Source organism: Mugil cephalus, chromosome 7 (genome assembly GCF_022458985.1).
Source record: "Mugil cephalus isolate CIBA_MC_2020 chromosome 7, CIBA_Mcephalus_1.1, whole genome shotgun sequence".
Lineage (NCBI taxonomy): Eukaryota > Metazoa > Chordata > Actinopteri > Mugiliformes > Mugilidae > Mugil > Mugil cephalus.
The window spans coordinates 22,629,000-22,655,152 of record NC_061776.1 but is presented as its reverse complement, the minus strand read 5'-3'; the positions used below and the strand labels follow the sequence as shown (position 1 = coordinate 22,655,152).

Here is a 26,153-nt window from a genome sequence, read left to right as displayed (position 1 = left end):
GCAGCTCACACTAATATACAAAAAAAAAAAAAAAAAAAAAAAACGGAGGTAATTTCTAACTTGCTTAAGAAGTCAACCCAAAGGGAAAAGCCAGGCTGTGGGTTCACTGCTGGAAGCCATTATTCTTAGTTAATAAATGCAAACATTTGTTCCTGATGGCTCACTTAACCTCTTAATTTATGTATGACCACCAGAGCCCCATTCAGGGGAGAGCCATCGGTCAAACAGGCCTTCACAGAAAGGCACCGCATGGCCCCTTTCCCTCTTTCATCTCGGCTGTAATCGCTGCGTGTTTCACGCAGCAGCGAGCGCCGCTGCGCAGCCAGGACTGGCGCTCAAACGCGCCTAATTGTCCTGCGTATTGACAAGTCGGTTCCGGTGTGTTACCGATTTTCCACTGCTCCGCGAAGGAGCCCTGACTGGGTTTAGGGACATCTGCGGGGGGTCAGGGGTGAGGGCAGCCCCGGAGCTCCGTCCATCTGCCCAACAAATGCCCACGTCTTCAGACACAAGCCTGCTAAACACCTCTAATAGCCTGTATAACATTTGCATTATGAGCTCCTAATGAGCGGACCAACGTGAATAGAGAAGGAGCCCATTACGTTATCAATGAAATACCGCCTACAATAAATGACTGCCACGGAGCGAGATGAAAATAATGACACAGTGCAAATTTCTCCCCATTATCTTGGCCCACAGCACCATAGACTGAGTGCCTTTTCTTGTGTGCAATCAAAGGATATCAAGTTGAATCTGGGGCACAGACATGAAACAGTAGCTTCGAGATGGTTTCCTAATCCTCTCATCTCATTTTCAACTCCAGATAAGATGTGTCCTTAAACTCAATAATGGATTTCATTTATGGAATTATTAACATCTTAAAAATATATGCGAAAAAAGAAGAACAGCATGTAAATGTATAGCCTGTATTCCAGTGCACAAATGCCATCACATTGTTGTCCCGCAGCTGAAGTTGATTTCAAGCGGATTCATCTTATTAATATTTAAATAACTGCAGCTGTTTTATCAGAAGAACATGCAGATGATGAGAGACGCTCCTATCATACTGTGAGTTATATGTTTTAAATGGGAGATGTTTTGCTATGTGAGGCTGACGAGCGATTTACTTCAAACTTGTTCTTACAGCCCTTACTGTGCTTGTACAGAAATGACTTCTTCAAAACAAAGAGCATCACTGATCACTTGGCCAGTCCAGAGTGACCTCGCACCCATGAAAAGTTGATATTGCATTTGTTTTCTAAAAATGATGATGGTAAAAATGAATTAAAGCATAAATGCAGCAATAAATGTTGGCAGCAGAAGTTAGACCTGTTTTATGTCTTCCATTCTACATTAAATTATCAATAAACACAAAAATATAGCCTAATAAGACATTAACATTAATAAAAATAAATGTGTTGGCAAGCAGTTGCAACAGTAATAGCTTGTCTTGGTCAATCGAATGAATGTAGGTCCAAAAACGAGTCTCTTTTAGCTCTGTTTTGACCTCCACCAGCTTCTGTGGAGACGTTTTGGTCATTTAGCTGACATTAGCTGCTTTGGTTCACCAGCTGGTTCTGTTATTTAGTTACTTTGTCAGACTCTGAATCCAAGACAAACTATGTGAGGTGAGCTGAGAAATGGCCTATAACTAAAATGGTGCTACTTATATTCAAAACAATTAGCTAAAAGGTTCATAACTGGGGAGCTAAATGGAAATTGCAGCGAGGACAGTGATGTGTAGGTTATTGTTTTGGTTTATGCCTCAGTTTTATTGGTTTTCACAAACTGTGTTCACTAGTGAACTTCTGAGAACTAGTGAAGTCTGGGAATGTGACAACCTGGGTAACTGAGCTGCACTTTGTCATGAAATTGCCCGTGAGCAGTCAGATGATCAGATGGATTTTGGTTTGGTTAGCCAGATAATCTTATAGAGAACATAAAGGCGGACTGTGAAACTACGACACAACTTGCCCCAGTTACCAGATTCTCTTCCTGCTCAACTTTGACCTACAATGCTTCATGTTACTGTGCAGTTTTCCAGAAATGAGAATAAGGCTATAAAAAGAAGATCCACGTTGAAATAAACCAGGGTCGTGCTTTACACCATTAAGACATTAGACTGGATATGAGTTCTGAAATCTTCACCAGTCGTTTGCCAGCGAGTATTCTGGTTCATTTGTGGTGCGGCGTGGGAAAAATAATAATGAGAAGTCTCCATGTGTAGTAGGTAATACTTCACTATGGTATATTATTTTGGGTGTCTGCAGTGATGTAACTAACTGGATTAGACCATTTAAGGATAAGCTGTGGAATCTGAAATCCCCCAGGGTTTCTTATATGGACCATTACATACACTCTCCTCCCAATGTTGTCCACTCGGTTGTGAAGAGATCCAGGTTTTGGAGGGATGGCCCGGCTCCTCTGCCCCAGCCAACCCCCGCCCACCAAACACAGACAAAAAGGCCCTTGCTCTGGCGGAACGAACCGAGTTTGGCCCACTCATTGCGTTTGTTAGCCCCACAGAGACCCTGAATATAGAACAGCTATTCTATCTAATGAGGCAGAACTTCATGGCTGCCTCTATAAAACTTTGTCAGCCTTCTGTTCTCTGGCAACAAAGACAGATTTTTTTTTTTAAGTTTCACCCTTTTCTCTTTTTTTCTTTTCCCAGTGACACACAAACTGTTAAGATGAAATGAACGCGGGCTTTTTCCTCTCTGTGACGCGAGACAAGTGTTGCAAACAAAGATATGTGGAGAAATAGGGCGCTTAGGCGGGAGGAGCGATGAAGAATAACGCCTCCGCAGGGACAGCTTTGATGACATGGGGTTGTAGTTTAATGGAATAGCCTACATTTGGCTTTGTGTCGAGGGTTTGTGGAGAACTGGGAGTGAGGATGATGTTTACCCCCGCTCTCTACATTCTAATCTATGAAGATACTTCGCAGACCCAATACTAATTTGACTGTTTCTCATTTATTGTGAGCAAAGATAATTGGGTGCAGCCTGCTGTGTGTGCGTTTGTGCGCCTGCAAAGAAGTTGTTTTTTCTTTTTTTTTCTCTGCTTCTCTCTTTGATGGCAGTGGAGACCCAAAATGTAGCACTCGAACAGCGTTTCATAACTTCATTACTTGAATACACAGTCCTGCAACCATAACACTTTATTCCAGTATTTAATAACATAAATTTGGAGTCAGAATATTTTCTCTGGGTAGAATGCAGATCTGGGACCAGAGATTTAATATCACATTTATGGACCATAAAATAAATATTTTAGTAGTGAGAGGACTGTATGTTTCACTTTCAGAAAAAAAAAGAAAAAAGTAATTAAATAATTGAAATTCTAATGCAGAGAAGTGATGTGTCAGGTATTTCTAGAATTGGATTCGTATAATACACCAGCACTGAGTCTGTAAAACAACATTGTTCATTCTTCATTGGAAATATTAAGATGTGAGTTATATAGAGCTTAAAAATGGTACTTTAATGTCATTGTGATAACTGTTTTGAGGTTACATATGAACCTAACAGTGACTAAGATTTGACGAGCTGCGTACGCCTGTTAGTTCAACCACAACCGAGGCAGAAATAAGAAAATAAATGAGTTTGATGGAACCCGTAGCTCAGAAAACATTCTTTTGCCATTTCCCACGAGGAATCAGGTTGAGGGCTGAGAGCTTTGAGATTGTAAAAGAGCTGATTCCAGAGTTATGACTGGGTTTGTAGCACAGTCAGTGTATACAGCTAGACAGGACAAGCAAGGGGTTGACACTATATTTGAGTTTTGATTTTGGGCATGTGGCTAATTCATGGAGACGGTACATACATCTTTAAACCTGACATACAGTATATGAGTCACCAGAAATACCAGTAGCTGCTTAATGAATAGTTTTTAGCTCCGACTAACCCAGCTGTTTCAGAGCCCAAATCTCAAAACCTATTTAGGTTTCAAAAGTGGGTTGTGTGGAAAGTCGCACACAATTAATGACTTGTTTTTTGTGTATATATGTCACTGCTGAATAAGGAAAATACATTTAAGTGAAACAAACTGTTCTAAGAGAGAAGGCCAACATTTATTTTTTTTTGCCTTAAACAACAACAATAAAAAAATTACAACCCCATCCTTCTTAACTGATCCTCTAAGATAATACCTTGTACACAGTTCCTTGGTAAAACTGATCTGTTCGGTTCCATTGTGTAAACATTCACAGTCAAATGGCTACCGCAGATGTAATGGCTCTAAACTCTCAATTCAGAGTGAATCCATCAAACATCACTGACAAGCGTTCCACATTTCCCACACAGAGAACGACCTAAAGTGCGCTGACAACAAACAGCATATGAGGCGTGGGGACTTTGACACACCAGATCAGAGAGAACCACATCTGTGCTCCTCTCTCTGTCTCCCTCTCGCTCAGACAGATATGCCTACTCATGAGCTGTCACGCAGCGGAAGGTCTCGAGTGGCTCACTTCGGCAGCGTCTCATCCTGGGCCGAGTGCGAGTGATCCCGGAGATCTGAAAGATAATTTTGTCCTTTAGTAGATAGCCTGCTTTGGTGAGCACATTGTCTTTGCAGCCTCGCCTCATTAGGCCTCGCACGGCTTGCATGAACAATCAGGGCTGGGCTGCTGAAATATTGATTAGCTATATACGGGGCAAAAAGATATTTCTTTTTTTTTTTTCTGTATGTGTGCGGGGAGGCATTTTGTTGCATATAGACTATTTGTTGAATATAGTTATTTGTCTTCTGTGGTTGCATACTCCCATGGGAAAACAGTGCCTTCTCTTCAAAGTCTTGCAGGCACATGCAGAGGAGACACACTGATCACATAACACTGTGGTTGTGTGTGTGTGCGTGCGTGCAACGCAGCCTGTCGTCTCTGTGTGCGGTGTCCCCTCATATTTTGTCGTGTTTTATATGAGGCATGTGCTGCGGCGTTCAAAGGGAATTATATAGTATTGTTTATGGAGGGTGACTCTATAAACAGGGGAGCTTTAATGCTGCGCGAGGAGCCGCATCACTGAGTTCAGCACCAGCTGGACTTGTGTTACCTGTGCAATCCTCTTTGGTCACATTAATATAGCTCTGCGTCGCGCTCTAAATAGCACTGTAGGGACTTAAAACAGAACGAAGACGTAGGGAAACGGAGAGGGAAACAGGAATAGGTAAGATGGGAGAGTGGGAGAGGAGATAAGAGAGAGGCATTACAAAGTAAGTGAGAGTGGGAGTTCTGTTGCCATGAAATAGGCAAGTTTAAGAAGCGTTTCCACCTTGGCTGCTAATGCACCCTGTGACTGTCTTATGTGACTCATGAAGTCTATAAAGTAGGTTAGTGGGTTACTGCTTAAAGTTTAAGAGCTAATAAGCCTCAAAATGTTTTTATTCACTCTGCAGTAAAGTTTGTCTAGGGATAATGAAAAGTGACATTAAAATAAAATGTTACAAGACCACACAGTAAAAATGACTCTTTGGTCTTATATAGAAGAAATGATAATTTGAGAATTTTATATGCAATCAGCATAAGGAGAAACATCTGAGCGGAGCAGTGTTTGTATGTTGACGTATGTAGTAGCTGTCGGAGCAGGGGTGTAGTCAAGTGTGTTCATGGGCCCAGCTGAGCCCGACCTCAGACCTAATCGACAGAATAAAAAGCGCTCGTCCAAGGATTTTTGGTTTCTTTTTTGTTGATCTGTTTTTCTAGTATTTCGTCGGCATTCAGTAAAAAGTCAGTGATGTGCGTTCTAAAGTCACGTGTGAACAGTTCAATCTTCAGATTTCTGCCCAAATAAGACTGTGTCAGCTAGATGAAGATTAAAATGTCCCAACAAACAGGTTCACAGAAAGATACTTAAAAAGGCTCCGTCAGAAAAAAATGGGAAGAGCTCGAGGATTTTGATAGCTAACACGGAGCTAAAGCAGCAGAGGAGGGAATCTGCTGACTTGACAGCTATCGCTATGCTCTCAACAACACAGGCGTAAAGGCTAAGTTGTACTACCAGCGCCTCCCTCTACAAAGTTTGCAGTCACCTCGTTCTGGATTCACTTGTAATCTCTGGAAAATCCTGTTTGTTTTTCCAAAAAGTAGGATGGTCAGTGCAAGGAGATATTATCCATAGTATAAATTATAAATAATAATATGTATATTACCCTTCCAACTTGGCTTTACCCTTGCTGGAATGTGACCGTGGTGAATAACCATCCATGGTACGTTAAAATGCTCATTTTGGATGTGATATTGCATTATATTATATTTGTGTGTAGGAACAGATTAAATGTACCTGGCTACCTGTCTTTTCACAGGCCTGCTCAAATGGTTTTCTGCTTTCAGCCACCATTTCACAGTCTGTCATGGCGATGGGAATCTCACAGACAGCCATAAAGCATTTCAATAAAGAGTGAAGTAACATAATATGAAGAACAAAAGTATGAACCTGAGGGAGCTCCATTCACTGAGTGGGGAATGTGAGATGTGGTTGAAAGCTGTGAAATCCAATAAGGGGATCTATCGTCAACAATAACCATCCATGTTGAAACACAGTGCACTGTATACTGGGCGACCTGCAGCAACTGCCCATGTAATGTGACTTACTTGGAGCATGGAAACAAGCTTCATGCTGCTTTTACGGCCATGTAGTGAGAGTAAGACACAAGCAGTTAAGTGGCACATGTGTCTAGTCAAGCAGAACTAAAAGCTTTAGTGATATTCGATGAGACTCTATGGTCATAGCAGTGGTCTGAAGGAGGGTGCACTTACACACAGTAGGGAGCTGTGCCAAATCAAATCATTTGCCATGTATATGCACACATCAGGTATAACATTATGACCACCTTCCTAATATTGTGTAGGCCTCCCTTGTCCCTACAAAACAGTTGTGACTCATCAGAGACTGGACATGAAAACACCTGGGCAGGAACAGATTGGCCCATTCGGCAGGGATTGTTGGTAAAATTTTGTAATCCAATGACAACCTGTACTACAGAAGAGTATTAGTGTGCAGGTTTGCCCGTTGTCTGGCCAAGGACAAAACATGTCTGAACAACTGCCAAGTGTTTGAAAAGATGAACAAGACAGAATCACTGCGGGAAGTGGCAATGAAAAGTGAGGCTGTCAGTTCAGGTTAAAACATCTTCTTATTCTGTTATATTTCTACAACAGAAGGACGGTTCGCAGCCATCCGGGTAATTTTTTAAATACAACAGATTCAGGTTCAAACCTACACAGAAGACAGAAAACTTTGTGCATGCCAAATGAAGTTTAAATGATTTCTCTGGGGATGAAGATATTATTGGCCACGTAAATGCAGTCAGTTTTTACATGGCAATATTTAGAAGGCATGATGTTTTTCACATCCATTCTCATGTTGGAGCATACCAAATGCCAGAGGTTAATTTTGCAGACTGGCCTTTAGTATCTGTGGCAAAATCCATTTGATCCACCCCCTGGGACTATGTCCAGAACTTTGGGAGAATCAATCTTATGTTCACTTTGTGGTGGCGCTAGCGGGCCAGATTAATTTCAGTTGATTCTCAGTGTCAACATTTCTAGACAGACATTCTAACATCGATCGGAAACCTAACCTCTCCAGCCATGTGGCACGTGGAGTAATAAATAAATAAATAAAGCTGCATTGCTTCGTCAACTTGATCTTTCAGTGAGCGTCTCACACTTCTCAGCTCTAAATAACTGGGTGTGATAGTGCTGATCTTCCTCTGGAGCAGCTGTTCAGAAGCTACGACGTTTTACTTTAATACTCTTACATAATGCTGACATTGGAACCATGAACTCCTCTTTGTTGTGAAGACATGCCGTCATGCTGCTACGCGATTATATTTCTCATCGTGATCATGTTGAAACATTTGGTTGTGAAAAGTCTTCCCAACAGATTCCTATAAGCCTCAGACAATGTCCCATTGATTGATGGATTATCACAGGCACTTATGGTTACCAACCTGCTTCCAGCCACATCAGTTCCACACATCAAATTCAACTCATCTGCATGCTGTTTTTTTTCTTTTTTCTTTTTTTCCCCAATGCATGTGGGCCTTGCAAGGGGGAGACGTAAGGAGACATAACTTCACATGACTGATATCCAGGCGCCTGCCATTCCCTCCCTCCATGCTTCTCTTAACTCATCCAGTCCCATCTGTTCATCTAAATCACAGCACAATCTGGCTCCGTGCAACCATCAGGTGTGCACACGCAGAGCCCCCGAGCTTTTCATTAGCTTGCAAACTATGGGTTCCTGTTTGCCTTCTAAAAGGATGCATTTGGAGAAACTTGTATTCACGAAACATTCTCAGAGCAGAAACAAGTCTCTAATTCTTTCGCTTGGATTCTCCCACTGGACTGAGCCAGGGGCCAAGGCTGGTAAAATATAACTCCCCCATATATTGTCCCTTTATTCAAGGCTGATGTGTGAATCTTTATGTGCGCGCCTCCTGACCTCTCCTGAATCCCGCCCCAGAATGCACGGTGATGGAAACAGCTCCGGACAAAAGCAGATGAGACTGAAAAGCAGTGAAAGGAAGAATGGGATGGGGAGGTGGGAGGAGTTTGGTAGGAATGGATGAAAGGACCGTGCGAGCTTTTAAATCATCATCGGAAAGTCATTAGAAAGCTGGCGGGGCCGGGCGGAGACGGCCGCACAGATTGCGCGCTCCCGAGCACAATACCGGTAATGAAGTGGAAGCGAAGAGGGAGTGTCCGCGGACAGATTTCTTTGCACTAGTTACTCCACTGGCACTAAAGTTTCCCCACAATCTGTGTGCAGGGTGTAAAAGTTGTATTCATGAGATGTTAACCGTTTTGTTTGTCGGGAGGAATTTATTCAAAGTGTTGCATCTATCAACGACAGATGGCCTGGAAGGTGATGGATCGGAGTAGAAGTCAACTAAGAGGAAAGGGAGAAAGTAAAAGAAATGTTGAATGTAACTGGACGTTATCAATCTGGTGGCACTCTGGTGCCAGTCCGTGCCTGCTGCTGCATTCAGATCGTTGCAAGACTACTGGTCGCCCGTTAGAATGCACAACACCACCATCAAGACCATTTAATACAGTACAAATACTGATTATGCATCCTCCCTTAAATCACTAATAACTAATATGGATTTTGGTGCCCTTGTATGATCATTAGACACAGTTTTAATGGAGAAACTTTTAAGGTTTATAGGGAGCTTTTGGATTTTACTTCCCTAAATGCAAATTTTTGCTCATATGTTGCATCTCTTCCTTTTCAGAATAACTAATCAAAAACACAACACTGACTTGGTTACACAACGGGGTTACACTAAAAAACAGGCTGTGCCAAATTAACACACTTAGGCTGTGTGTGTGTGCGGGGAGAATGTTGCAGTTGTTTCCAAAGTAAAGAAGATCGTTTTATCTATAAAATGCGAGGGAAAAAACAGCAAAAAATAACAGCAACCTGCAATGCCCATGGTGACACTTCAAACGTCTTGTTTGTCTGCAGCAGCCTAAAACCCAAATGTATCATTATTATTATTATTGTTGTTGCCGCCACCACAAGACAGCACATTCTTGAGCTGGAGCCAGCAAGAGTCAAATCAAAGCTTTATGTTTTACCTCAAGTGGCGCACAAAGGGACCAAATTAGCCAGCACACCTCTCCATCATGCATTCAATTTCCACAAGTGTTTAGGGCCTGAATGGCTGCACCTAGCCTCTGTGAGTGAAGTGGTACCCTCACTTAAAGACCTCCGTACGGGGGGCAGTGACACAAGTTTCCCTAAGTGTTGCACTCTGGGGCTGATGGGCGCATTCACTCCTAATCATTTTCATCAATAGTGCGGAGGGTGAGGCCATTAGGAGGCAGTCCTGGAGTGCGGTGCTCTGGTGGAGAGGAGATAATTGGATAATTAGTGCTGGGAACCAATTAGGACTCGGTGCTTGTGATGGCACGCGAGTTAAGCAAAGGTTAGCTGGGAGAGATGTGTGAGTGTGTGGGGTGAGGGGGGTGGGGGACTCTGATCGATCATCTTGTGTGGGGGCCCTCTCCCCCCAACACACGCACACACATCTTGGCTTTCTCACCCTCCCGCTCTCTCTCTCTCTCTCTCTCTCTCTCTCTCTCTCTCTCTCTTTTCCCTTCCACCGCTTATCCGCTGGACAAAGGAGACCAAATCGCCTATTTCCATCTGAAAGAGTTAAGCCCCAACAAGAGGCACGGATCGGGAGACCGGCTTCAGACCCCAAATAACCGGCGATCACTAGAGCAAATGGAGACACAATGCTGGGGCAAAGAAAGAAAAGGGGGGCAGAGCGAGGGAGGGAGGGAAGTCCGTAAAGATATATTTATATATGTTAAAGAAAATGCTAATACGTCCCGCGAAGAATAGAGGGGATTTCGGAGGGTCTCTCTAATTCCGCTATTGTTGAACTCGCGTGCAGACGGGCGAGATTGACACGGTGATCGCGTGAAAGAACTCATTCTTTTTTCTTTTTTTTTTAGGTGTGTCTGTCTAGCTACAGGCGGCGGTGATGCAAGAGTCTGTCCAGCATTGTTTAAAAGAAGAAGTCTTGGTAATGCACGCGCGCATCCACGAGACTCAACATCATATAGTGTGATTTGATTTTGACTGTCCCAGTCTTCTCTGTGTGTGAGAAAATGCTGAGCGATGGGAGTTCTGTGGACTCTAAGTACACACAGAGAAGAAAATGAGAATAATAAACAGGAGAATTCTGACACAGCCCTAAAAAAATACTGTTTGGGCGGAATGGACTCAGTGCTATGGGGTGAATGAAGGATGTTTTGCATCATATTAAAATAAATTAATTCACTATTCATCAATTAGTGTTTTTCTGCTACCCAACACCTTGTATCACTTGGTCTATAGGGATCTTTTGGCCTTCAGTCCATCGTGTGGCACTTATATAGATTGATAAAGCATCAGTAGATGTTTGACTTGGTCGACCATCATTTCTTTTTTAAAGTAATCATAACTTAGAGATTAAGTTGACTAATCATATGGATTTCCCCAACCTGACAACTCAAATAAGTCCTTAACAGCTCTCTAAGAAGTGATCTCTCAATATAAAGGTATCTGATTGGAATTGTATTTCCATCTTTTTTATTTTCTTATTATTTCCATTGATATGCTTAATGAATCACAGAGTGATATCTACTTATCGTTTAGGACAGGCCTGACTGTGTCTAACTATGCAAGCTGCTTGACTAGATGCTGTCCATTCAGGTGTCTTCTATGTGACTTTCTGTGGCAGATGGGTTCTTTATAGAACATGCCAAGTGATATTAGCTTCTACTGCAAGGCAAGTGTTGCCCCTGAAAGAGCGAGGAGCGTGCGTGTGAGGGGGAGGAGGAGGAGGAGGGGGCTTAACGGTGAGGAGAGGGAAAGGGAGAGTTAGCCCAATGGGAAGAATGAGGAAAATCTCTTAAAGAGCCGTGACGGGGCCCCGGCCTCTCTCTAAATGTATTTTAATAGGAGGGACCCTGATGTCCAGGGTAATTCATCTCCCATCTCCCTGTAATGAAAGGAGTCGTGGCCGAGACAGGGTCGGGTCTTGGGGAAAGTGGGGGAGGAATGGTACAAAGGCTACATGTGGCTTTGCCTCATTATGCTGCAGTTAGGCGGAGGGCTGCATGGAGGCAGCGGGAGTTAGGGTCCCCACAGACCGGCTCAGGGGCCACAATGCCGGCATGAACGGCTGCAAAGGGAGGCCCTGCCATGCCATTATCCCGCCGCTACTAACGAGGGCTTCATAGGCCTTTGATATAATCTCACTATTGAAATCCTGATAAATCCCCCCTGCGTTTACAGCCAAATCCCATTTGTAACGGGCTCGTAGAACCCTGTGTAACTGCCTGAGTGTATGTGTGTGTGTGCGTGTGATACAGAGTCTGTGTATGTGTGTGTCGTCCTCACCTGCGCCTTTCTGTTCTGACAGCCGAGGCCAAGTAGAGTCTCGTGCTAAACCGGGCCGTTACACAGGCTTTAATTAAAGATCCCCTCTCTTGCACACAAGACATCTCGTGAACCGTTCTGAGCTGAGACAGAATTAGAATAATATCAATGTTTAAGTGGATATAGGGCCGTTCTAGACATAGATAAGATCTGATTGGAAAACAATTACGGGATTACAACACACTGGAGGGATGAATGAACAGAAGCAAAATTATAGAATTTATTAATGAGACTAAAATGAGCTACAGCGGTGCCATTACCACCAGTTACACACACATTCTTTAGCACGCGTGGCTCTGCCATTATTCAGGATGATGAAATGTCCCACGCGAAGTTATCTATATGAAATCACATCTGTCCGGTTGAGTGGATCGTGCGCGCTGAGGTTGGTGAAAAGGACAAATCGCTTCACAATCTTGCGTAAATATAGTTATTCTCAGCGGGGGAGAGGTCACTGGGACAGCTCAGTCTGCCAGAGGCTGCTTTTACTCCCGTGGGTTACACAGGACACGCGCGTGGGGATCCAACCGAACAGTGTTTCGGCGTAAATCTCCTTACACTGAAAGGGAGCTTGTAGAGGTAAAGCATCCCGAACAGACTCTCCTATTCAAATGCTTTGTCCTCTAGCTCAGGGACACTGCGCATCTCTGTGCTCCCCCATGTGTCGGTGCGCAGACTCATTTAACAGCCCGAGGAACATAAACAAGCAACGGAAACTATAGCTGTATTAAATCAAGTCCCGCGTTTAGCCCACATATTGGGTGCCAAGTTTCTCTGCACAGTCCAGGAATCTCTAAACAGGGTTTAGAGGTCTTTCAGAAGTCCCCCTTTTTCTCCCCCTCTCAAAGCGCGGATTGGTCACAGTGCGGCTCATTTGCATGCCTCGCCGTATAAACCCTCCTGCAGACACTGCAGCCCTCTTGCGCTGAGAGAGCAGCACACCTCCAGTAGAGAGAGAGCGGAGCGCATCTAGTGCGCATTGAAAGACATATGGAATATTTATGACAGGCTTTATATTATAAAGGCAACACAGGGGAGTCGAGTAGAGGACGGAAGGAACGTCTTTTTTCTGAGTTTTGTTAAAACCCAAAGTTGGACGCACTGAGGACAGTTTTTCAGAATATTTTGGAGAAGGTGTCAAGATGGGAGAAATAGGGTGGAACGGGCTGTTGGTGCTATTGTGCGTCTGTTTGGCAAGCCTGGCTGCTGTCACACAAGGAAAGACGATGAAATATCAAACATTTGAGGAAGACGCACCGGGGACGGTGATTGGAAACTTGGCCAAGGACATCTCCTCCAGTCCCTCTTCCTCGGGGGGCTCCAGGACCAATTTCAGGATGATGAAACAGTTCAACTCGTCTTTCATCCGTCTGAGGGAGAGCGACGGGCAGCTGACCATAGGGGAAAGGATAGACAGAGAGCGGATCTGCAAACACACCCTGCACTGCCTCATCGCTTTCGACGTGGTCAGCTTCTCCAAAGAGCAGTTCAAACTCATCCACGTCGAGGTGGAGGTCAAGGACATCAACGACAACTCCCCCGAGTTCCCCCGGAAAGAGTCGAGTCTGGAGATCTCCGAGAACACAGCGGTGGGCACGCGGATCCCGCTGGACTTTGCCGTGGATGAGGATGTCGGGGTGAACTACATCCAAAGCTACCAGATCTCCGTCAACAGCCACTTTTCAATCGACGTGCTCAGCAGGGCCGACGGGGTTAAATATGCGGAGCTGGTGCTTATGAAGGAGTTGGACCGGGAGACGCAGGCTTCTTACGCGCTGGAGCTGATCGCCATGGACGGCGGCAACCCGTCCCGCTCCGGAACGACGCGCATCAACATCAAGGTGAAAGACTACAACGACAATAGCCCGGTGTTCGACAGGAACAGCTTCTCCGTGGACCTGCCCGAGGACGCACCGGTGGGCTACCTCTTGCTGGACCTGAACGCAGAGGACCCGGACGAGGGGTTAAACGGCGAGGTGGTGTACGGGTTCGGTAACCAGGTGCCCACAGAAATAAGACAACTCTTCAGAGTGGACAGGAAAACCGGGAGACTTACTCTGGAGAGCCCAGTTGACTTTGAAAGTAAGAACACGTACGAGTTTGACGTCCAGGCCACTGACCTGGGTCCGAACCCGAGCCCGGCCATCTGTAAAATTGTAGTGCAAGTACAGGACGTTAATGATAACGCACCGGAGATCTCCATCACTCCCATGACTTCTATCACGGCGGGAATAGCGTACATCACTGAGGCGGCGGCTAGAGAGAGCTTCGTGGCGCTGGTCAGCACCTCGGACAGAGACTCTGGCGCTAACGGGCAAGTGTATTGTACTCTGTATGGACACGATCACTTCAGGCTGCAGCAGGCGTATGAGGACAGCTTCATGATTGTGAGCACCAGCCCCCTAGACCGTGAGAAAATACCCGAATATAACCTGACGGTAGTGGCAGAGGACCTGGGCTCCCCTCCCTTCAGAACCATCACTCAGTACACCATCAGGCTGACAGACGAGAACGACAACGCTCCGGTGTTCAGTAAGCCCGTGTATGAAGTGGCCGTGGTGGAAAACAACGCACCCGGCGCATACATCACCACGGTGGTGGCGCGGGACATGGACATGGGGTCAAATGGGAAGGTCAGCTACAAACTGGCAGACACTTATTTTATGGGTTCCCCGATTTCCACCTTTGTGTCTCTGGATCCCGCCAGTGGGTCACTTTACGCGCTCCGGAGCTTCAACTATGAAGTGATGAAACAACTGGAGCTCCGCATCACGGCCAGTGACGGCGGTTCCCCGGCCCTGTCCGGCAGCGCCAACGTCTACGTGAGGATAGTGGACCAGAATGACAACGCTCCTATCATCACCCAGCCCGCTCTCAATAACGGCTCCGCTGAGGTCCTCCTGCCCCGGGACGCGCCGAGCGGCTACGTCATCACCAGGGTGGAGGCGCGGGATGCGGACGAAGGCGTGAACTCGGAGCTGTCCTACGGCCTGGCCACCGGCGAGCCCTCCGTGTTCTCCGTTAACAAAGCCACGGGGGAGATCTACCTCAACCAGGTGCTGAGCCACGAAGTGGACGAAACGCTGAGCTTGACCGTGACGGTGAGCGACAACGGGAGGCCCGCGCTGACCTCCACCGCCACTCTCCACTTCCTGATCATCGCGGGCTCCCCGCCGAGCGACAGGACCGTGTACCAGCCAGGCAACGGGGACGAGGTGCACGCGCAGTGGGACCTGTCCGTGGTAATCATCGTTGTCCTCGCTGGGAGCTGCACCCTCCTGCTGCTTGCCATCATCCTCATTGCCACCACCTGCAACCGGCGCAAGAGGGACAAGAGCGGAGAAGACAGCGACTCATACGGGGAGAAGGGCACGCTGGAACGGGGTAGGAACCACGTGGTGGGCAACCCGCTCCTGCCCCTCCACGGAACAGCGGGAGAAGCAGGCTTTGACGAGCACTCCTATAGCAGTCAGCCCGGAGGTTTCACCTCGGCTCATGCCGGGGGCAGCGATATGTGCTCGGCCTCAGAGGACGGCAGCGAGGTGCCCTGTGTGTATGACTCTGACAACAACAGCAAGCAACGAGGGAATAAACACGAGGTGAGATTAACCTTTGGGATATTGCGCTCGTGGAGTGCGGGGAGGTGTAGGGTGGCTCACAACAATGAGTAATCTGCAGTGTATTCGTTAATAACGTGTGTTGTCTCTCTCTTCCCTCCCCCTACAGGGCTACTCCACTCTACCTGGCTATGGAAACGGAAAGGAGGCTGTGAGGCCCATCACCATCTGGAAGGGGAACTCATACACCACCATCTCTGCCAGGGACCCTGCTTTTAGTGGCAAAGACAGTGGCAAGGGGGACAGCGACTTCAACGACAGTGACAGCGATGTGAGCGGAGACACTGGCCTGAAGAAAGATGGGATAGTGGTTCCTCCCATGGGCGGCCAAAATGGTAAGGGCAATAGAAAAAGAGAGGAAAATGTATTTCAGATGGAGTTAGTTGGTGTGCACCAGACTGATCCTGACTCCTCTTTCTTGTCTCCCGCTTCACCAGCTCTGTGGGCTTGCACCAGTGAATGTAAAGTCCTGGGTCACTCAGATCGATGCTGGAGCCCCTCTGCGGTGAGAGCCAACGCAGCCCCCTCTCCCGCCCCGACCCTCTCCTCATTCAGCAGCCTCTCCAAAACGGCCTCGCTTCCCCGGGACCCCAATCGCAGGGACAACTACTACCAGGCCCACATCCCCAAAACCGTGGGGCTGCAGAGCGTGTACGAGAAGGTGCTGCACAAAGAGTACGACTACGTTCTGGTCACCCCGCCAAGACCCGTGAGGGTGCAGGAGATCAGCGACATATCCATCCCCGTGTACACGCCCACCCCAACACACTGCCCCAACAACGACGTCTAAAACAGCACAACCCGCACACCGAAGCTCACTCTCAAAGAAATGTACAGTGTATTCAGAATTTTAATTTATGATTCCTTGACAATGAGAATAATGTAACTATTTGAAGTTATTTGTTGTGGAGAGTGCGCACATATAAGTTTATATCCTAATATTTGTGTGTTTCTTTTTTTGTTTTAATGTAAAAAGAAAGAAAGAAAAAAAAAGCCACATTTGAAGTCCAATCAATCACTGGGACATTTTGTTGGACATGAAGTGTATCATATGCAAGATTTGTACATAGAGAGATTTTATTTTTTATAAGAGTAATAATTAAGCAAAGATGTGTAAATATAAATTGTAATTATGAATCTTTAAGCATGCCTACTATTTAAAATGGCCCCAGGTACTTTTCGGTTAGAGGGCTGGTGACCCACAATGTATCAAGTTGATAACGATGTATGAAATTATTTGAATGCAATAATAATGAATTGTACAGATTGTTTTTTTTTAATGATCACAATATTCTGAGAGGAAATAATAAACTTTGAAATACAGTTCTACACGATGCGAGTTAAAGTGTTTGTTCGAGGAGAGTGCGAGCCGAGAGCAGGTGAGCAGGATGCTTTGTGTGTGCCTCGCAGGAGCATTAGTCAGACCAGTCTCCGGTAAAAGCCAACAGGCGTCGCTGTTATTGCAGCAGCGAGCCTCTGTCCTTGCAGTCCGCCGGAGAAGGTCAGTTAAGTTTTTTTCCCCCTCTGTGAATACGATTTCGCTGATGAGATGCCAAGAGCAGACGCGAGGCATTCCGAGCAAATCACTCTATCACCTCATATATACCGAGCACAGGCCTCACAGTTATTATTTCACTGTTCACTAACTTAATAGCTGCACTGGTTTGCAGAGTGTGTGCATGTTAATACAGGTATTAATAAATACCAAGATTTCTGTTAGGCTACATTAGTTACTAAAACCGAAAATGTGCGCATAGGGGAGACATATGGGTGCTTCTATTGGTGAGAAGGGGGGGTAAGGATGCAGGCAGCCAAACACACGTGCGCATTTTTAAAGAAGTCCTTGCCTTTCTCATATCCTGATGTTTTTTTGACGATCTGCCAAGTGAGCACCGTGCGCACAGTGCGATACCTTACGTAATCCCGTCATTATCATTCATGGATTCAGGGCATTTTTAATAACATCAACGACTGTCCTGGACGCAGATACGGAAGTCGGTTCAGGAATGATGTCAAAATCCGTTCAGCAAGCTCTGTTTTGAACACTGCCGCGCACGTCTGCTGGAATGAAGGGGGAAAAAAAACGCAACATTCCGCCAGAGTCACCTTTGACCCGGAGCCGTCTGTGGAGTCTTTGAGAAATGCGTGCAGATGTGAGGAGACAACCTCACCTCCTTCCTCATCCTCTAATTTGATGATGGGATCTTGGTCTACCTTCAAAGGTTATGAAGCCTAATGATATGAGATTCAGAGGATCACAGCCTCTCACTCATATAAGTTGCATGAGCAGCACATACGATCTTCAAAGGAATAAAAGTCATTAATGGTTTTCTGAGAGAAAGCATAAAACTTCTGTCTCAAATTAGTGCTCATGATTCCGTGATGACCAACTGGAGGTTATGTTTTACCTTTGTAGTCAAAGTCACAGAAGTTGAAACTGCAGAGTTCTGGCACAAGACTGAAAGCGTTTGTCTGAGAAGGAGGGTCAGTCCTTCCTCCTCCTCCTCCTCCTCCTCTGAGAGGGAGAGAGAGAGAGGGAGAGGGAGAGAGTTGCTTAGTTGGTGGACCGTGGTTTCCTCAAGTGTTTGGTTTCAGTCATGGCCGGGAGCTCAGAGAAAGTACCAATTGCTTCAGCGGGACCTGAGGACCTGCATCAGCTAATGCCTCCGGTGAGTTTCTATAGGTTGGCAGAGCTCATGTGTTTAGTCCATATAAGTCTATCATCTAAACTATTGTCTATACTTTAGGGCCAGTAAGGGTCAAAGACTTCTGAAAGGTCAAATTAGATCACAACAGGCCACCGTGTTGGACGTCATTGCACGATCACATAATTGGGCTTTCAAATCTTTGATGAACATCAAAATGATTTAGCTATCCATCACGTTGTTATCTGACCATGCTGTCATTTTTGGGGTTTGCTTGTTTTACCGTAGGCCTACTCTGCCGTGACGGTGAAACCCGCCGCCACCGGCCGCCTCCTGAAGGCCGGGATTGCAGTGCTCATCGCCGGAGCCCTTCTGCTTCTGCTGGGAGCCATCGGAGCTTTCTACTTCTGGAACAACAATGAAAAACACGTAAGGGTGATCATTTACTTACTCGCTCATTCCTGTCATTCTCTGTGTGGGTGCACCTTACACTGGGAAAAAAAAGAGCCTTTGATTATGGTTCTCCAAGACATTTGAAGAAGTTCCCCAGATAGCCTACATGACTGACTAACTGGTACCAGTTTAACTGTTATATTATCTAGGCATGGTACATAGCAGGGGTTGCAGTGTTCCAAGACAAAAAAAAGATCCAAAAATAATTAAAAAATACATTTTTGTATTTTTATGGCTTTTCAATAGGCTTCATGATGAAATAAAAGATGCCCTTTCCTTTTCTCCTTTTCTAAAGTGGCGCCAGCTAGAAACAGTTCACTATGAAAAGAACGTCCCTTAACTGAAGTCAGCGTTGAAACAAGTGTTTTTTTAAATGTAGTATCAGCATGTTTTTAAGTACTTTGGATTCTCCATTCTGAGCGGACTAAAGCAGTTCTTCAAGGAGCATTTTTCCTTTTCCCATGTAGGCAAACAGTAAAATATAAATTGAACACTCGCTTCCCACAGTTCAGTCTGAGGCAGAGTCTGGTGAATGGAGGCGTTGTGTGCATGTGTGGAGGATCCTGGCAGGGTGGAGAGGAGGGGGCTCTCTGGTCCGGCTGATGCTCCAGGGGCAAGAGGTGTACGAGACGAGAGGCAAAAATGTACCCTCCGGAGCATGTTTTTTTCCCAATAAGAAGAGAGAAAATGTTATTAACGCACAAGGGAGAGGCTTTGTAGAAGAGCAATTATATTACACTGTTCTCTACGCGTTGTACCCTTTTGGCCAAGTTTGAATAAATGTATGTCTGAAAGAGTATTTGAGAAAAAAAGGGATTGTGTAAGTGAAGAAAAGTCACGGTGCAAGATCGGACGAGGAGGGTGAAGAAGAGGGGGAGGGAGCGCTGGGGGTGGGGTGACTCTCTAGACTCCCATACCTTACATGCCAGCCTGAAACCTTGTGTGTATGTGTGCTGTGTGTGCAGGTCTACAACGTCCACTACAGCATGAGCATCAATGGCAAAGTGGAGGAGGGTTCAATGGAGATCGACACAGCCAATAACATGGAAAGGTTCAGCACCGGCAGAGGGGCCGACGAGGCCATGGAGGTCCATGATTTCGAGATTGTGAGTGCGGTTGAAAGCGATAGAAGAATATCAGAGGGCTGTTGAGAGCGTCAGAGGGGAAGTAAATCAGATTGGCTGGAGCGTTAAAGACCCTTGTGGGGAGATTGGCTCATTACCACAGCGGAGAAATTAAGAACAAGCAGACACGGTATCCCCTTAGGGGCAATCAGTGTCAAGATGCATTGTCCCTCCAATTTTCATTGCTTTCAGACTGGTGGTTTTTGACCTTTAATTAAAGTACCCCAATCAGGCCAATCAGACTAGTGAAGCAGTAGTTTTAGTCTTTTTAACTATTAAAATTCTGACCTTTAATCACAGTGTCTCTGTGATTATAAATATATTTTTTTTATTTCAATATTCTTTTTATTGCACAAATGTGATCACCGTGTGCTGTTTGCCATTCCTCTCTCCTTCCTGATATTACCAGGGGATTACAGGGATCCGGTTTTCTGGAGGACAAAAGTGCTTCATCAAGACGCAGGTGAAGGCTCACCTTCCTGACCTGGAGGCTCTGAACAAGGACACAATGACATTTGAGCTGGTGGGTTGATTCTGTATTATGCAGAATGTCTGGAAGCCCATGTGAGTTTTGACATCAATCACCATTAGCTGCTAAAATCCCACAAGTTGAGGATTACCGCTAACCTGAAGTCTATGACCTTTGTGAGGCTTTGGGTATACAGTGGGTAGGAACTTCCTTATGTATTTTACAAACCAACACATTGGTTATTTTCTCTTGGGTACTGAAAGTAGGTATATCTGTCTAACCCATACACATGCTAAAAACCATAAGCTAATGTACTTCCCAAACAAAGAGTTTAGTTCTCCTACTGCTGTCTGTTGAGGAACATATCTTCCAATACTTACCTACTCATTATTTAAGTTGTTTGCCAGTATTGTGGCTTTAGGGATGGCAATGTTTGTCAGGTGGTTCCCCACGCTGGTCAAGGCTAAAACATACCAACCTACTGGATGGGTTGCCATGAAATTATGTTCAGACCTTCATAACCCCTAGGTAACCGAAACCTGATTATTTCAATTTTAGCACTGGCTTTTTTGTGTACTACCAGTCCGAACCATATTAATGGTCAAATGCAGCCCTCAAAAGGAAGTTGTGAGCTTACGACATGGGAAGTTGTGTACACAAAATGCTTGGCGTTCAAGTGGCAACACTGACGGTAACCTGTGAGAAATTGTCTGCAACCACAAGTCACAGAGGCTAACAATGTAGAGAGCTAACATGCTGGCAATGCAATGTAGGAAATGAAAAGGCTGTAAAAGAGCTCCATTCATATGAAGTCGTTAACATGACATACAACACAACAGATACACACAAACAGAAATTACCTCTAAGTCATGACAACATTGCTGCTCGATGCTGCCGTCTAGAAACAAGCTAGGCCAATAGTTCAGCAAGGTCATCTAGGTATCCTAATAAGGAAATGCAAAGGCATGATGAGAGGATGATGAATTCGAGAATATTTAAATTAATATATAATTCTACTCTGTGCTTGGTAAAAAAAAAAAAAAAAAATACTGGAAATGACCTTAGCAAAAACCCCCCCTTACGAGGTTGTCTATACCACGAGAGGTGGCACATTTGAAGGCAGCATAACAACATCCCCATTAGTCTCAGCTATGGCTGCTATATGCTAATTAGCAAATGTTGGCATGCTAACACACTAAAAGAACATCTCCAGCATTAAGCCTCAGAACATCAGCTTGCTAGCATCGTCAGAGAGAGCATGTTAGACTGTGTTGTAAGTGTTTAGCTTAATGCACTGCTGTAATGACTGTGATGTCATTTAGCTCTTTAATGTTATGGGAATGGAGAGTTTGGTCCTTAGTCTTCTTCTAACAACAACAAAGGTAATAACAGAACACATGCATGTAGGAAAATATGCTAAAAGGATATTTCAAAACTGGCAAAACAAACAATGTTCTCAGAAATGAATTTAACCAGCTCATTTAAGCCACTAGTTACAAAATACAACCTTTTGCAAAGTATTTCTTATTCATATTAAAAGCTGGCTGGTTGTCGTAATATATATGATGCTAATGTATGTGTGCGTGTTCCCATCATGCAGAAAATACACAGCAGAGGTCTACACAGTCACTCTATACAGTATCGTGTGTGTGTGTGTGTGTGTGTGTGTGTGTGTATGTGTCATCACAAAACACACCAGCGCCTCAGCTTGTGACTGCTCAATTGAAGCTGGTTGACAATTAAAATCATTTAGTTGTGCATAAGCTGAACATCCACATAAATCCACATCACTGGAATTACTCTCATAAATGTGTATGCGCATAAACGCTCACATGCACGCACAAGCGCAAGCACAAACACAGACACAAACGCAAACACAAACACACACGAAAGAACACAATTAATTATCACGCAGGGCTGCTCTTATTGCCTCTGTCTGCCTCATAAACGATCATTTATTTCACGTTTGCGCTTTTGTGTGTGTTTGTGTTATTGCCTCTCTTTGCCTCATAAATGATCATTTGTACACTGTGCGTGTGCGCGTGTGCGCGTGTGCGCGAGTGGAGACGCGGAGACGTTGTTATAATGGTTGCTTCAGGCTGGTCAATTGCAATAATTGAGAGTGATGGCAAATATGGGTTGGATAAGCACACACAGATGCACACAAACATGCGTCTCCATCCAGAGAGAGTAGGTCAGATAAACTCTTATCAGTCAGTCGAGCAGTGAAGGAGGACCCCCGCTTCTATTTGTCCCTCCAGCAAATCATTTGAGCTGAAAAAAAAAAAAAAAAGCCCCAGCAGCAGCATTTCTGAAAGGTTGGAGGATAACATTCCCTGAACATGGCTGTGGCTAGTGCAGTGCAGCCCTCAAGAACAAATGCCTCTAGGCAGAATCATCCCCACAGAATTCCTCTTTACCTGCAGGCTGTGGATACAGAGTGTGTATGTTTACAGTCTCTACTCTGGAAACCTCATTAGTTTTTCCGCAGGAACCTGTAAATTTAGGACATCCAATCTTTGCTCCTCTTCAGATGTTGATGAGTCCTGACACTGCGCGTGCAGCTAAACGTTTGCACTAAGGGAATCTACAGTAAAGCCTCTAGGGCTTCCTGTTTACTGCTAGATTTTACGTTCTTATAAACAGCACTAACCGAGTGGCATTAATGCAGATTAGACCCGAGGCGAAGAGTGTGGGCTATTTAAAGGATGCATGAACTACACGTTAAGTGATCATGTATTGTTTTTTTTTGTTTTTCTTGTGATCTTCACACTGGCCTCACCTTCTTCTCCCTGAAGGAGGACGAGGTGATGCCTGCCAAGTTTGAGGACAATCTGATCTGGGTGGCGGCTGGTGCGCCCGTCTCTGACTCCGCCTTCCTCAGCAACAAGATCAAGGACCTGTGTGGAGACCTGCCAATCTTCTGGCTGCGTCCCACCTACTCACCCAGTAAGCAATCACACGGCTCATGGTTAAGATTTGAAAATGTACATATGAGAAGGAAAAGGAACTCATTTTTTTGAATGGAAACTTAAGAAGACAGGGTCCAGATGGTGTCAAGTATCTCCATTTAACATCACAACATAGAGAGAGAGAGAAAACACAGAAAAGCAGAAGACTGTTTGAAGTCTCTGAGCTACTGAGTGTACAATTTTTAGCATGCTGGCAGGTCAAAAGTTCTCAAAACACAATTTTACTCTGCCTCTGTTGACAACTCCAAAATGCTGCCAGACTAACGGCTGCGCAATCAGGGGCTGCGGCACATTAGTGCCACTCCGCTCCTAAATTTGGTCCGCTGTCAAACGCTGAGGCTGTGATGTGTGCAGGCGGCCAGAGGAAGAGGAGAGCCGCCCCCCGCCAGCGCCGCCAGGTAGCCGGGGAGGAGGAGGAGGACGTGGAGGCAGAGTTCAACCCGGAGAACCCCTATCAGGTGAGTCACCCGAGCAGGCCCCGCGCGTTCCTTCCTTCCCTCTCCCGTGTTCGCGCCCGGCCGCGGCGCTCAGAACTGTCCGTTCACATCGGAGGGCTACCTGAGAAGGCTTTTCCCGAGGAGCGTTTCTCGCAGCTGCACAAGCGGCAGCAGATGCCGGGGTCAACTCGGAGCGGCCCCGGATTGTCACTGCCAATCTGAGTGTATGCGTGGGCGTGCTCTCTGCGCATGAGTTTTCTGTGCGTGGCTGTCCAAAGCTTTTCTTTCAGGGCTGAGGCTCTATGAATAATTCCACAACGCCCCTCTCTTCCCCCTCCTCTCCTGTGGCCCCTTTGCCCTGCAAAGCACACACACACCCATACATTCACATCCTCTCCCCTTATATCGGGCCCCACTTTTCCTAATCCGCCTCCCTTCCCACCCCTCACGCTGACGCATCCCCCAACACATTTTCGACAACCGCAGAGGGGGGTAAACAGCAATCACTGCGTTGAAAAAAGAAAATATTTGACAACAGAAACCCACATCTGACAACGTCCCCCTCCTCCCGATCCTGCCTGTCGAAAAAAAAAAAAAAATCCATTTTTAATTGGTTTGAAATGAGCTTTTTCCTGCTGCTGAAGATGTTCACTGTGACAGGGCAGCGTGCCACACAGGGTCTGACCGCTGTCCTCTCTTCCCTCCACTCAGAGAGGTCTGGAGGGTGAGCAGGGCACCATGGACATCGACCCCATGCTGGACCACCAGGGCGTGTGCTGCAGCGAGTGCCGTCGCGGCTACACCCACTGCCAGAGGATCTGCGAGCCGCTGGGAGGGTACCACCCGTGGCCGTACCACTACGGAGGATGCAGGGTGGTCTGTAGAGTTATCATGCCCTGCAAATGGTGGGTGGCACGTATTCTGGGTCTGGTTTAAGCCCCGCCCAGATCACCTGAGGAATGGTTGAGTCCAGGAAGGAAGGAAGGAAGGAAGGAAGGAAGGAACGGTGTTCCAAGGGAGGGGGAGGGGGGAAGAAAAGTTCAGATGGTTTCTTATTCTCGTCAATTGTAGGCACCCGAACAGATTTGTACAAAACGAACCGAATCAGTAACCGTGTCCACATATTATAGATGCATGGCAGAGAATCTAGGACAGTCATGATCTCACATGTAAAGGTATGCCGAGGCTGCACTCTGCACAGCCTGTCTTATTAAAAAAAACATCCCGGCGATCGATTCAGGTCTTTCTGAACTACAGCGCGACGCGCTGTCAGGAGCAGATACAGTATGACACGCAGCCTCCAGCAGCGCCACAACACGAGTGACTTTAACTATGCAAGACGGCACCCATTTATCTATAGAAAAGGCAGGTACGCTTGTATTTATAGAGCTGATAATCAGTCCTCACTCTTTGCTTCCTGTAAATATACGCACGGGGAATTTTAACAGCAGTCAGCTGGCTTATATAGCATCTATTGCTCGGCTCTAGAGGGAAGTATTTTGGATTTCTGTTTGCAACCCTTTCTCAGTTTTTTTTTCTTTGAGTAGCTCTCATTAAAAGAAACGCTTTCATCAAAATGTATTTTTATCTGCATTCCAGAAGTCGTCCCAAAGTGCAATATCACTGAATAAACTTTTTTTTTATGTAACTCTGAAGTGTCACCTCGCTTTATTCTCTCATTGACCACGTGACTGCCTCTTCCATTTGTAAATACACAGCGCTCGAGTTTATTTGGGAACACCTTCGCATTGAAAAACACTTTTTGGAGTTCTGAGACGTGTCACGTCGGGTGGGTGCTCCAAAGGGATGAGCAGAAAGAAGTTTCCAGAGTTCTTTAATGTGAGAGTTGCAGCTCTAGAACTCTTTAATGAGACTAAAGACTCTGTAGCCGTCACGCTCCCAGATCTTACCCACGATGCAAAGCGCTTAGCTCCTTTTGATGTCGCGGAGCTGCCTGAGGCGGGGGTAGGGGGTAAGGACGGGGGCGGTGTGTTTGTGTGTGTGTCAGGGATAGCAGAGGAGAGTGTTTGTTGTGTGTGTGTGTGTGAGAGAGAAAAAGTGTTACAAAGCTAAGAGTTCCATCCAGAGCCACAAATGGGTGTTTGATCGTCACGAGAGATGAAACGATGTGTGATGAATTTAACACTTAACTCAGTATGAGAGGCTTGATGATGCGGTTAGGAGGCTGATCCATATTAATGCTCTCTCGCCTCGGCAGGACGCCCCCTCACAGTTCTAGCATCTGCAAAGACGTGGTGGCAGAAGAGGGGAGGTGCCCCCTCTGCCACATCTACCCCCAGGATAAACTCCCTGCTCCACCTCGGGGCTGCGTCCTCTCCTGCTGGCCAAACAACTCTGGGCTCTTCCACCTGATACCAATCGAACCGCAATACACACACACCACATCCCCGAGCTGTCAACCATATCTGAACCGCCCGCGCTCATATCAGTAATAGCACATTTTATCGCTTCCAGCACATGATCACAGGGC

The 26,153-nt window shown here is 45.9% G+C and overlaps 2 protein-coding genes across 2 annotated transcripts; both read left to right on the top strand.

Moving 5' to 3' along the window:
- Positions 1–12,881: 12,881 nt before the first annotated feature.
- Positions 12,882–16,891, top strand: LOC125011424 (protocadherin-8-like). Its single transcript, XM_047590640.1, has 3 exons — positions 12,882–15,544; positions 15,672–15,897; positions 16,000–16,891. The coding sequence occupies exons 1-3, from the start codon at positions 13,088–13,090 to the stop codon at positions 16,350–16,352; spliced, it is 3,036 nt and encodes a 1,011-aa protein (XP_047446596.1). The 5' UTR covers positions 12,882–13,087; the 3' UTR covers positions 16,353–16,891.
- A 1,179-nt stretch (positions 16,892–18,070) lies between these two features.
- On the top strand, positions 18,071–25,310 carry LOC125010744 (leukocyte cell-derived chemotaxin 1-like). The gene is made up of 7 exons (XM_047589533.1): positions 18,071–18,231; positions 18,496–18,636; positions 19,626–19,766; positions 20,194–20,307; positions 23,052–23,202; positions 23,580–23,683; positions 24,374–25,310. Exons 1-7 carry the CDS (start codon positions 18,160–18,162, stop codon positions 24,596–24,598), a joined length of 948 nt encoding a protein of 315 aa, XP_047445489.1. The 5' UTR covers positions 18,071–18,159; the 3' UTR covers positions 24,599–25,310.
- Positions 25,311–26,153: the final 843 nt, after the last annotated feature.